The 13,167-nt window shown below is 50.2% G+C and overlaps 1 protein-coding gene across 1 annotated transcript in view; it reads left to right on the forward strand.

The window, feature by feature from the left end:
• Window positions 1-232: 232 nt before the first annotated feature.
• Window positions 233-13,167, forward strand: part of Pstpip1 (proline-serine-threonine phosphatase interacting protein 1) — a 31,717-nt gene continuing 18,782 nt past the window's right edge. Inside the window, exon 1 of the mRNA XM_005393479.2 lies at window positions 233-686. Coding sequence (XP_005393536.1) covers window positions 651-686 — 36 coding nt within the window. The 5' untranslated portion in view covers window positions 233-650. The remainder of the gene's footprint in view (window positions 687-13,167) is intronic.

The raw sequence follows: 13,167 nt of genomic DNA on the forward strand, positions 1-13,167 counted from the left end.
GCCTTTCTGGGCCTGGCCTGGAGTGGGGCTGGGCAGATGAGTGACAGCCCCCGGGGTCCTGGGTCCCTAGTGTTTACACTATAAGTGGACTGTAGGCACCCTGCATTTACAGCTCTGATTATAAACCAGGCTGGGGCAGGAGCAGGGGCAGGCAGGGGCAGGCAGCAACGTGGCAGGTGGCAGGCGGGGCCGCACAGGGGAGCGCAGCAGCTCCACTTCCTGTGGGCGCGGGCCCTGGTGTCGGCCTGGGAGGTTGCACAAGCCTTCCTCACAGGCCCCAGGCTGCCTGCCTGCCTGGCTGGTGCACAGCCTGCCTCACCCAGCCGGCCCTGCCTTCCCCAGGGCTGGCATCCCATTCCCTGCCCTGGGGCCTGGCCTATGTCCTCACTGCAGAGGCTGAAGGGGCGGCCTCTGCCTGCCCTCCCATCTCTGGCCGCAGCTCCTTCCTCATTTGCCGCTGTTCTAGCCCTAAGCAAAACAGGTTGAGCCCTTTCCCTCCCTGTGGCAGTTGTCTCTGGCCTGTGGCTGCCTTCTGAGGGCTGCAGACAGCGCCGGCTGGGACAGGAGGGGGCCTGGACAGTGCTCCTGGCGCCTGGCCACGGTCGGCCCTGCCTGGGCAGGAGTGCAAGCTTTGCACAGCAGACGCAAGGATGATGCCTCAGCTGCAGTTCCGAGATGCTTTCTGGGTGAGTGAGGCCGCCAGGCCGTCTGGGCTGCAGTGTCCCAAGGTAGTGATGGGAGTGTGGTCTCATAAAATAGAGGGTGATCTGTGGTCCTTTCTTAGAGGTGGCCTGGGTCACTCTCCCTTGTGAGAGGGAAGCAAGGGGATCACTGGCTGGGGTACTTGGGTGCAGTATCTGCCCCCTGTTCTGCAGCAGGAGCTTTCAGGTAGCCCAACACTGGCGGGGCTTGAGTAGGCCATGTTGGCAGGGAATGAAGGACAGGTCAGAGGCCTGGGGACAGACACATAGGTTCAAATCTTGGCCTTGTGACTTATAGGCTGGGTAAGTCATTCGATGTTTCTGCGCCTCAGTTTCTCTGTCGGCATAATAGAGATAAGGACAAATAAACACCCAGCTGCAGGTGCTTTAAGTATGAAGGCCCCCGCACCTTGCTGCATGTTACATGGTAGCTCTCTTCCCTTGCCCAATCCCTGGCCCCCTACAGACCTTGGGGGTCCTCAAAGGAGGCAGCAGGAGTGGGCAATGCCTTGCCTGCTTTCTTAAATTCAGTGAAATTGTAATTAAGGCCTTTTGCCATGAAATGGGACACCTAGCTGGGCTTGTCAGTCCATGTAGCCTGCAGGCAGAATCAAACTACCCCACACTGCTTTCCACTTGCGCTCCGCTTTCCCTCTGCCCCTGGGGACCAGCGGAGACCTCTCTGGTTGGAGACGGAATGTGGTTATGCCGCTTATTCCCACTCCAGTCCCTGAAGAGGACTCCCCGGCCCTCTGCTCAGCCGCCTCAGCCCTGCCTGCCCCAATCCCCTATCCCAAGTGCAGCCAGGAGGACTGGGCGAAAGAGCCAGGTTTCCTTCCCTTCTGGGCCAGCTCTGTGTGAGTGAGCCGCTTCCCTTGTACCACTGCTCTGAGGCAGCACTGATGGGCTTCAGTTTCCCCATCATTACCGAGGGGGCAGAAGCCCAGCCCAGACTGTGCTACCCACAATCTGACGGGGCAGAGCTGGCTCCACCCAGGCAGACACCAGGGTGCCCTGGCCCAGCACTTTCCCTGGGGCAGAGCCTGGGGGGCAGGGATGGTGCATAGGGTTGGGCGTGGCAGCTTCCTGAGCAACATCCCGCCCACGCCTGCACTTGTCACACCCTGGGCTGTGGCAGCTTCATGGTCCCCAGATGTCTCCTCATCCCCAGGGCTGGGTGCTGGGTCTGCGCAAGAGGACAGCTTCTCTAGAAAGGGCCAGAGCAGGTCACTGTGGGCATCACTTGCCCCAGAGGCGTGGTCCTAGTGTTCTCCTGTGCCCAGCTGGCCCAGTGCAGGATAACAATGCACATTTATTGAGCTCTAAAGATTGGTAGGTGGCATGCTCAGGGCTGTGTATGTAGTCACTCATTTAATTCCCACAGCAACCAATGAAGTCGACACTATTGTTATCCCTTCATCAGATGAGGAAAGTGAGGCATAGAGAATGTAAGGGACTTACCCAAGGTCACAGAGCTGGAATAAAGCCTAACAGGCTGACTCCATGCCGGTGTCAGCTAGGGTATTTCGTTATCCCCTACGAACCTAGCATACCACTGGGCTTTGGCCTTGGGATCCACACTGGGGAAGTGGAGGGGAATTCTGTGCTCTGACCTCCCAGCAGGGCGAGGAGATCAGGGGAGGTGGAGAGAACAGAATTCTGAAGCTCAGTCCACAGACGAATCTATCCAGCAGCAGAAATAACCCTCAAGGGGCCTCTTCCTGCTTTCCAACCCAGAAGCTGTGCAGCCTTCAGAACTCAGCTGGGAACGACGTCCCTAAGTAATGGAAGGAAACCTTAAACCTGAGGTCACCAATGCTCACGGACTTTGCTCATGAGAGAAGCCCCATGGCTTTGAGTCAGGGCAGTGAACTGTTGTGTTACCCACAATCTGAGCAAACGGGTCCAGCACATGTAGCAATTAGGTGACGTCCACCTGGGACCAGGACACAGTTGGTGACAGATATATAGGTGGATCTGAGCGGTTAGAAGTGGTCTCTCAGGTAGCCAAGATGGAGATAGAGAAGTTATAAAAAGCAGATACAGTGGCTCAGAAGTGGTCAGGAGGTTCAGCAAGGGAAGGTTCACCCTCTCTCTTCTCGGGTCTTGTGCAGAGCTGTCCATGTGCCCACACGGTAGCTTCTGCAGCCTGCTGTGGGCTGTGGCAGGGCACAGATACAGCTGCTGTGGGAGGAGGGTGAGGCATACACAGGCCAGGTCATAGCCCAAGGAACGGATAATTTCATTTCTGTTAGGCACGCAAGACAAAGAACATCACTGCTCTGCAGGAAGTTTGTGGCTGAGTCTCAGAGTGGGACCTATCAGACATGATTGAGCTGAGATCTCAACCTCCTTTTAAGAGGACTTAGATTTCCTATAACCTGTGCCTGCACTGAATCAAAGGGCAGGAAAGCCAGGGAAGGCCAGGTCCTGCTGTGCTCCGCCTCATCAAACTGGATCATAGTAAATGGGGAATAGCGTGCGTGCCAGGTACATGTTTGTAGAATAGATGAATGGGCAGTTTACCTGCCTTCCTGAACCCATCTTATCCTCCATTTCAGGTTTGTTAGATTCTGCAGATGTGTTCTGAGTAAGGCTTTTGTCTAGAAGTTTCACCCACACTCCTGAGCTCCACCCATATCCAATCAGATGCATGAGACACTCTTGTCCTTAAGGAGGTCACAGTAATGTGCTGCAGGTCCCAAGTAACTGGGCCTGATCAGGTGTGTGCTGAGAAAAGCAGTGTCCCAGATCCCCACACCACCCAGTCTGGCTTTCGCAGAGGATCACTGGGTATAAGAGAAAAGGTGTGGTTCTAGACCAGATATTCCAGAGATCCACACCTATGGGGAAATTTAAAAGAAGGTAAGGGCTGGAGGGCCCAGCCCCTCAGGGTAGCCCCCAGGGATCAGGGGAGAGCAGGCCTGAGTGCTCCTCTGATAGGGATCCTCGCTCTGTCTTTGAGACACAGCTTTACCTAGAAGCTCCTTGCCCAGGGAACAGGTGAGGGCCCTGCCACTGGGTGGAAGTGGCAGGCCAGGTGACAGTGAAGTGAGGCTGGGCCAGGCCCACCCCTTCCCTCGGTGTCCTGCCCAGGGTGTCCCTCATCTGTGGCGCCTCTTCCCCTTCCTGGTCTCGAGACTCTGTGGTTCCCCATTTAGAACGTGACAAAGGAGGGCAGTGAGGGCCTCACTTTGGCCTGTCCCGGAGCTGCCTGTCCCCTGCTCCAGGACCTATCCCTCTGGCCCTGAGGCTCACATTTCTTGGGCACATCTTTTGCCCTAGGCTCTTAAAGCTAAATAGATACCTTCTAAAGAAACAATCCAGTTAATACAAGAACCTAAAGAGGACAGTGGAAAATGGAGAAAAACAGAGGGGAAAAAAATACCACCACCACCCCCCATCTTATCAATCGTTTCTGGGTAATGAGACTATTTTGCTGTGCTTCTGAAAGATTATCCTACACAAGTGCAAGCAAACCGTGTGCATAACTTTGTATTCTCTCCCCTTTTCTCTATTTAAAATTTTATTTTAGATTGTGGTGAAATACACACAATGTAAAATAGATCAATGGAATCATTTGTCTCTCAGGTGTATTCAGTGGAAGAATTTGTCCCTGGTTATTTGTACTGAGACATATTAATCAAAAGTGAAAGCATCCACTATTTGACAGGAAATTATTCTGATAGATACAGTAAAAGGGAATTGAAAGCATTTCCAAACCCATTGCACCACATAATTCTGCCAAATATGAATCTTACGCATTGTCATGAAATTTTTCTCTGGTCTTGCACTTTGCTATATGTTTGCTTCAATAAGACATAAGAGGTAGCACTTCTGGTGGCACACATCTGTAATTTCTCTGCTGGAGAGGCTGAGGCAGGGAGGTTCATGCATTTGAGGTCAGCCTGGAAAACACAGCAAGATCATCTCAAAACAGCTGTGTGTGGTGGCAGCTGTAATCCCAGCACTCAAGAGGCTGAGGTAGGAGGATTGCTGTGAGTTCAAGGCCAGCCTGGGCTACAAAGTGAGTTCAAGTCTTGCCTGAACTGCATAGCAAAAATCTGTCTCAAAAACACAAAAATAAAAATCATCTCAAAACAAAACAAACAGAAAACCCAGAAGTGACATGAAGTAAATTGGGATCACTGTGGTTAATGTGACTGGTCACTTTGGAAACCAGGGAGAGGCTGAATGTTATCCCGCGCAGCCTAGGAATTGAGTGAATCCTGGCGCTAGGCTCAACTGTACAGCGCAAAACAGGCCTGAAAGTTTGGGCAGAATGGTTGCCAGCAAGGTCTACATCACCATGACTGTTGTGGATTGTACCTAGATTACCAGAAATTCATACTCCCCTTTGGGAATTTGTTGGCAGGGGGGGGCGTGCACAAACCGTTCAACTATCCCCATAAGATTTACCATCTTAACTATTTGTAAATTCAGTAGTGGGCAACCCTCCTGCTTCTCAGTATGAACGATGTGAGAGTGGGTGTGGGGTCCTTGTCCTCAGTAGCTCTGTGGCTCCTGGCTTAACTGTTCTCCAGCTTTTGAATTCAGTGGACATGCTATGACATATTTGCCCAATCCCCTATTCTTGGACATGTAGGTTATGCCAGCTACGTATTACTCGGGGACATGATACAGGGGATGTCTTTAAGTATATAGTTTTCCCTGAGGGTTATTTCTTTTTTTTTTTTTTTTTTTGGTTTTTCTCCGGTACCAGGAACCGAACTCATGACCTTGCGCTTGCCAGACAGGTGCTTTGCCGCTGAGCTAAATCCCCAGCCCCTCCCTGAGGATTATTTCTGTGGGAAGCTTTTCAGGACAGGAGGCACATTTGAATGGAAGAGGGGAGCTGCTCTCTCATTCTCAGTGTAAACAGCTGCTCTGGAGCCCCTCATAGTCCTCTGCCTGGGTGGGGACCTTTATACAGGAAAGAGGGACAGAGAGCCATGGGGGGGCCTGGGCCTGTGGTGGAACTAGCCCCTATGCCAGCTTTGAGGAAGGACTCAAAGGCAGGGAGGCCATGTGCCCAAAAACTTGTGCCCATGACTGAACTTGTGCCCTTGACTTGTGCCCATGACTGAGGAGCAGGAGGGTGTGTAGACAGTGCAGGAGGTGGCTGCCGTGGCTGCTGAGGACCAGGCTGTCAGGTCTTTGTGCCACTAGCTGCTATGACATTGGGAGGACGGAGGGTGTCTCAGGTGCGATGTGGTGTTAGTGTAAATGGTGTAGATCTGCATCACGAGTCCCTCTATAGCCTGTGGTGAAGGGGAACCGGTACCGCCCCTAGCATGGACTCACGTCCGCAGGATCCCTGGACAGCCTCAGTGAAGTGGCCGCTGTCTCGGGAATGAAAAACAGATGGGCGAGGGACAAGGCCAGGTGGCTGTGAATATTTTCATGTAAAGACTTCTTTACACTGTGTAGTTTTTGAACCATATTAAAAGTATTGCTTATTCAAAAAATTAAAATGATAAAGAGGGCATATATTTCTAGTTTCATAAAAGTTTTTTTCTTTTCTTTTTTATGATAAAGAGAATTAAAAAAATAAAATAACAACATAGACAAAAACAAAACAAAGCAAAAACAATAAGAATGACATAGGGTTTCAAAACAAAATGATAGGAATTAACAGCGATTGTTATATTACATATTGTTATCTTCAGTGAAGTTGCTCAGATTATCAGATGTAAGAATACAAGATTAATTAAACCATTAAAAAGAATTTTAAAAACTAGGAATAAAATAATAAAATATAATAATAATAATATAATAATAATAATAATAAAAACATTAGAAACGATACAGAGCTTCACCAAACAAGATAGTAGGAATTCACCAATGGTTGTTATATTGTATATTGTTGTCCTCAAACTAGTTGTTCAGATCACCAGATATAAACATGGAAAATAGGTCAAAAAAAGTTAAGCATTAACTGTTCCTTTCAATAAACCACCAGACATGACCAGCACAATCCTCCCAGCTATCCTTTTATATATATATATATATATATATATATTCCCTTCCTTCTTTCTTTCTTTTTCTCCTTTCCCCTCATCCCAGTAGTTCCTTCTCTTGAGCAAAGTCTTTCCTTTTTATAATATCTATTGTACATTTTGGGTTTTATTTCAGGTTCTTACACTAGGGAGACAATATGATGTTTACACATGTGGGTCCGATTTATTTCACTTATGAGTATGGTCTCTAGTTGCATCCATTTACCTGTAAAAGCCTCGAGTTTATCTTTTTTTATAGCTGAGTAATACTCCATTGTATAAAAATACCACATCTCTTTTATCCATTCCTCAGTTGATGGGTATTTCATAAAAGTTTTGTTCTCCAAGTTCTTACTGCTTAGGTCAGCCCTAGGGGAGCTTCCATAGCTTCCATTTGTTGGGGGCCTATCGTATGGCAGGCATTGTGAAGGCCACACCACTGTGTCCCCCAAAGGCCTGTAAGGAGGGCGGAGTCTCCCCATCTCCACAGTGGGAATAGGACACGGGCAGGTCAAGGGCGGGCTGAGGTCACACGAATCCAACCCTGGTCCACGGGGCTCTTGCCAACAGCATATGGAGGTCGGCTTGTTTGCTTTGGGTTCAGTCATAGCTCACGCAGGATGAAAGGCTGGTCCCTGCATATGAGCACTAGTTTCTGCCAATTTGGAAGTAGTTTATTTCCCCCCTTCTCCCTATCACCTCAAGTTTCTGCAAGTAAATATAGAGTATGTGTGTCGTGAAAATATTTTAAAACAAAACCAAGCCATTCTCATCTACAGGGCCACGATGGTATTTTTAGGCCATGCTTGTGGTTCGACAGCTTCACCTCTTGCATGGCTGTGTATGCTTTGTGGTGCACGGACGCCCTGGGGACCAAGACCTTGGTTCCATGGTGTCTACTCCCCATAACGTGGCTGGCCGCGGCTGGTGTTAGAAGACAGCGGAGGTTTGTGGTCATGCTTGCTCTGCTTCTGTGACACCGGCAGCTAGTCACCTCTAGCATCTGTGGACTGACATGCTGTGGTCAAGGCCCCAGTCCCACCTTTGATTTTATTCCTGGCTGGGGCAGCATGGGCTCTTTGCTGACCACTATGCACTGGGCCCAGGAGCTCAGCTCTCCATGCTGCTCCTGCCCTGCATAGAGCTGGGTGACCCCTGGCCAGGACTGGGGGCCTTTCATGGGGTGCACATGGTGGGGGAGGACTTAGGGATTGCAAGAGGCCAAATGGAGTTCTAGGTGGAAAGTCCGGCAGGGACAAAGGAGAAGATGGGAGCAGCGGGGAGTGGGGCGAGGCGGAGCTGGATGCACCCAGCGGGTGTTGTGGAAAGTGACTGGTGGTCAGAGGCCTGCTGGATTGTGAAAGGTCTCTTTCTGCACACAGTGGCAGTAGCACACTCTTTCTTCTGCCTTTTGTACCCTCCCTGGTAGGGGCTATTTTCTCTCCTGTAAAAGAGTGTGGGATACCCCCTCTCCCCACCTGGTGCCTGGCTCATGCTGCAAACCATACAATGGAGGGAAATCCAATTGGAAACCAAAATTGCTTTGGCTTCAAGCAGGGAAGAGAGGTACCCGTGTGACCTGGCCACCCACACCAGGGCTCTCCTCTGTGCTGGCTCCACAAGGTCCCTCCGCTGACCCCTGGCCTCATGTTGCCAAGGAAACAGGCTGTTGTGAAGCTTCATCTGGCCCCATCCTTTGATGGGTGGGCTGAGGAAGTCATTTGCCCTTTTGAACTTCAGATTCCTCATTTGGGAGGAAGCGATATAAGAACTTGCATCACCTAAGTAAGGGTTTTGAGGATGAGGAGGCTCTGGCGGGGGTAGCGTATCACCTCCTGTCCAAGGCAGTGAGCAAGACCAGGAGCAGGTCTTGTGTGACCTCAATTGTGTGACAAGGCTCAAGAATCATTGACTTAACCTGACTTACCTGAAAGTGAGTAGAGTTGGAGGTTTGGTTTTTGGTGGTGAGGGTATGTAACAGAATTGACTAATCTTTTTTTTTTCCTCCTGAAGTTCCCCCACCTCTAGGTAGTGCCACAGTCTGGCAACCAAGACTTCAGCACATGGCCTTGAAGTCCTATTTAAGATGCAACCATAACATCCTCTCCCTATCTCCTATGTGACCTCTATTCTTTCTGTCCCTATGAATTTGACTTTTCTAGCTATCTCATACAAGTAGGACCATATAATATTTGTCCTTTTGTGTCTGGCTTAGTTGATTTAGAATGTCTTCATCCATTCTGTAACACCTGTTAGAATCTCCTGTTATAGAAAAATAATAACAATATACACACACATTCCATGGCCATGCATTCCTTCACTGATGGAGGCTTGGGCTATTTCTGCCTTTAGGCTACAGTGACTAATACTGCTATGAAAATCAGTATACCAGCATCTGTTTGGTTCCCTGTTTTCAGGTCTTTTGTGTGTAGACCTAGAAGTGAATTGCTGGATCATACGTTTATTTTTTTCAGGGCTGGGAATCAAACCCAGGGCCTGTACAGTAGAGTTGGAGGTCTGGTTTTTGGTGGTGAACATATATAACAAAATTGACTGATTTTTTTTCCCTGTGCTGGGGGTGGAGACCAAGGCCTCACGCCTGCCAGACAAGCATTCTACTATGCCCAGCAAGAACTCTACCACCAAGCTATACACCAGCTCCACTATGTTTAACTTTTTGAATAGCTATCAAACTTATTTTCATAGTGGCTGTTCTATTTCACATTCTCATCAGCAATACAAAAGGGTTCCAGTGTCTCCAGATCTTTGCTAACACTTGGTAACTTCTTTCTCTTACCATCATAGCTATTCTAGTGAGCATAAAGCAGTGTCTCACTGTGGCTTTGATTTGCATTTCCCTAATAATTAACAGTGTCGGGACCCTTTCACATGCTTGTTGGTCACTTGGATATCACCTCTGGATAATTTTATGAAAGGCCTATGCTCATTTTTTGTTGTTGAGTATCAGGAATTTTTGTTTTGTTTTATGTATTCCAGATGCTTATTCCTTATCAGGTGTATGATTTGCAGCTGTGTCCTCCCACTCTGTGAATTGTCTTTTTATTCTCTTTATGCTGTCTTTTGATGCACAAATTTCTCATTTTGCTGGTCCAATTTATCTGTTTTTGTTTTGTTGCCTGTGCTTTAAGATCATATTTAAGAAATCATTGCTTTAGGTCTGATATTCAGGTCAATGATTCATTTTGAATTTCTGTGTATGGTATAAGGCAAAATTTCTTTTGCATGTGGATATCCAGTTTTCCCACCCCATCCATTAAAGAGGAAGTCTGTCATTCCCCCACTGAGTGTTTTTGATGGGTATGTAAGTCTGTCTTATGATGGCGCATACTGTTTTAATTACTGGAGCTTTGTAGTATGCTCTGGAATAAAGAAGAGCAAATCCTCCAACTTTGTTCTTCTTTCTCAAAATTGTTTAAAAACGTGTTTTGGTTATTTGGGGTCCTGAATAGAGGTGCTTTTGTTGTTCTTATTTTATAGGAGAGGAACCTGAGGCTTGGGACCTCCCGAGGTTGTCCTGCTGAGACTGGCCACCAGTCCAGACAAACCCTATTACACTCCCTCCTTGATTCACTTAAGGACCCACCTGCCATGGAGTCCTCTGGGGTGATTGGCTCCTCCTATGGCTGCCCCACCTCTGGCTTCTCAGGCAGGGGTGAGACCCCCACCTCTTACCTTACTTCCTCTACGAGAGTCTGGCAGGAAAACTGACTCCCCGTGTCATTGCCTTCACACATGGTTCAGGGAAAGTCCTCCTCCTCCGCCCCCCCCCCGTACTAGGAATTGAACTCATGACCTTGCCCTTGCCAGGCAGGCGCTGTGCTGCCAAGCTAAATCCCCACCCCTAGGGAAGGTCCTTAAGGAACTGATGTCTACCCTGACCTTGGCCTGCTTGGACCTGAGAGGCCTGTGGAAGTCAGAACTCAAGCCCTACGTTTGGGCATCACAGCCTCTGAAGCAACAGGAGCTCCCTTCTTGGTTCCTCATGCATATCTGTCCTGTGGTCAGGACCAGTTAAAGCCCACTGTTCCAGATACAAGGACTCTAGACAACAGGTGGTGGGAGGCCCAGGAAGTTGATGAGTGACAGTCCAGGCTAGCGTGCTGGTTTGGGGTGACAGGCAGGGGAATCAGCAGGGAAGTGTGGCCTGGTGTCCTTGGGGCTGTCACAAATTCTAAAGAAAGACTGACAAGGGGTTGGGGGGCAGAGCAATGCCTCCGAGAGGGGGACAGGTGCTATCTTGGCTGTGTCTGCAGTGTCCTCACTGTGGTGTAGAATGGGAGGGAAATGGACCCTACAAGGTGACACAGGAAATGGTGTGGTTGATGCCAGGGTCAGGAGAAGACCAGGAGCCAAGACTGACCCTCCGTGCAGGAATTTCATCCCAGTCCTCAGATGATTCCTAACCCTAGATGGAAGGAGCTTGCACAGAGGCTCCGCAAGTGCTGGCCTGAGTCCTATCAAGAACATTAAATAGTGAATGGTTCCGGGCACAGGGCTCTGTCGGGCAGCCCAGCTCCCCAGCCCAAGGGGCAGCTTTTCTGCTCTGTGACCTGATGCTGGCTGTCAGGCAGGGCAAAGCTATTCCCAAGCTCTAAGACAGAGGGCGCCATCTTCATCTCTTTCTGGCCTTGGAACCCGGTGAATGCCCCACTTTGATTCTACCAGACTTCTGGTGGCCCTGGTGAGTCCCTCAACTTTGTGAGTCTCTGGTTCCTTTTTTTTTTTTTTTTTTTTTTAATTGGTGCCTGGTATCGAACTCAGGACCTTGTGTTTACCAGGCAGACACTTGTGCCACTGAGCTATCTCCTCGGCCCTGAGCCTCTGGTTCCTTGTCTGCAAATGCAGTATAAATTGCCCGCCGTGGTTAAAAGGTCAGGACTTGGAACTGACATTAATGTTGTTAATGGCCTGGGCGGCATGAGGAACACTGTGGCCTACCCCACCCCAGGCATGGGACCCCACTAGCCCAGGCTGGGAGGGAGCTCAGACAGAGCCCAGACCTACTGAGGCTGGCAGAGGAAGCCACTGTGTCCTCCAAAGGCTGTGGGGTCTGTCCTTGCCCTCAGGGAAGTGGCTAAGGCAGGTGTATGCCCCTGCAGCTCCATCTCAACCCTGTGAGGAAGCCCCAAGCCCTGGGCTCCTCACAGCTACAGAGCAGAGTGCACCCCTAGGGCCGAGGGAATGTGTGCTCACCCAGGTTTACAGATGGTACCACTGAGGCCCAGAGACCAGAGCACCTGATCCAGCTGAATGTTGCAGCGAGGACTCAACTGCAGTTCTGCTTTCCACTTCTTTGCCTGTGGATTCATGGTTGATGTGTACCCATCACCATGGCCACAGTTTCCAGGGCTCCTTAAGGGTCTGGGCCTTTGTCAGAACCCTCCCGTCCTCCCTCACTTGGTCTTCAGAGCCCAGGAGGAGGTGGCTTGTGTTTTTCTGCACTTCCCCCAAGCTCCTACCCTGCTAGTTCCCTTGCCCCGAACTAGAACCCAGCCCCTGCTCTGGCCCCACCCCGGGTCCTGGGCCTCAGACTCCAGCCCCTCCCCTCCCAGCTGCTGTAAGGACTCCGTCCACCCTTGGCCTCTGCCCTACTGGATGGACTGTCTGTCTGTCTGTCTGTCTGTCTGTCTCTCTCTCTCTCTCTCTCTCTCGATACTGGAGGTTGAACCAGGGTTTTCATACTGAGCTATATCCCCCCACCCTGAGTTTTCTAAATTGCTGACTTTCCCAGGCTGGGCTCAAATTGGGATCCTCCTATCTCAGCTTCTAGAGTGCTGGGGCGACAGGGAGTAGCACCACCTCACCTAACTTGGAAACTTCTTTCTAACCTCAAACTCTGTTGAGCCCAGAATAGCTCCTCTAAGTGCATGAATGTGCTATGGTTTCTACAAAGCAGGGTCTGTCTTTGCCCTCTTGGCCTGCTCTCCCCAACCTCTAACCTGGGCTGCCTCAGAACAGTTGCCGGGCACTCATCCATCTGCCCCTACAGGGACCCTTCCAGGCCTTGGGTAAGAGGCATTTGGATACAAGCACCCAGATCCCAGTATCATCTGGGATTCAGGTCCTCTCCGCAGAGCTCTGACCTGCTCTTAGGCCACGAGCAGCAGCCCAGCAGGTGATGCAGCTTCCTTGCACCCTGCATCTGTGGCCCCTTGACCCTCATTCTTCTCTTCCTCCGTTCCCTGGTCGGACCTGGAGTTGGCCTCACTGGCTCTGCTGCTTGAGCCCCAGTTTGAGACTCGGGATACCTTCTCTACTCTTGATGGCCCCCCGTGGATATGCAGGTGAGACTTATCCTTAGGACCCTTTCCCTGTCATCCCTCCTCCAGGATTCTCTGATCACTCATCCCTCCAGGCTGTGGCTCTCAGCCTGCCAATCAGTCCAGTGCAGAGGAGCTCGGCTGCCCCCACTGCCTCAGCAGCCCCCACTAGCCTTCATGCCCATG

This window comes from Chinchilla lanigera, unplaced genomic scaffold (genome assembly GCF_000276665.1).
Source record: "Chinchilla lanigera isolate Chin_1 unplaced genomic scaffold, ChiLan1.0 scaffold00049, whole genome shotgun sequence".
In the NCBI taxonomy this organism is placed as follows: Eukaryota; Metazoa; Chordata; class Mammalia; order Rodentia; family Chinchillidae; genus Chinchilla; species Chinchilla lanigera.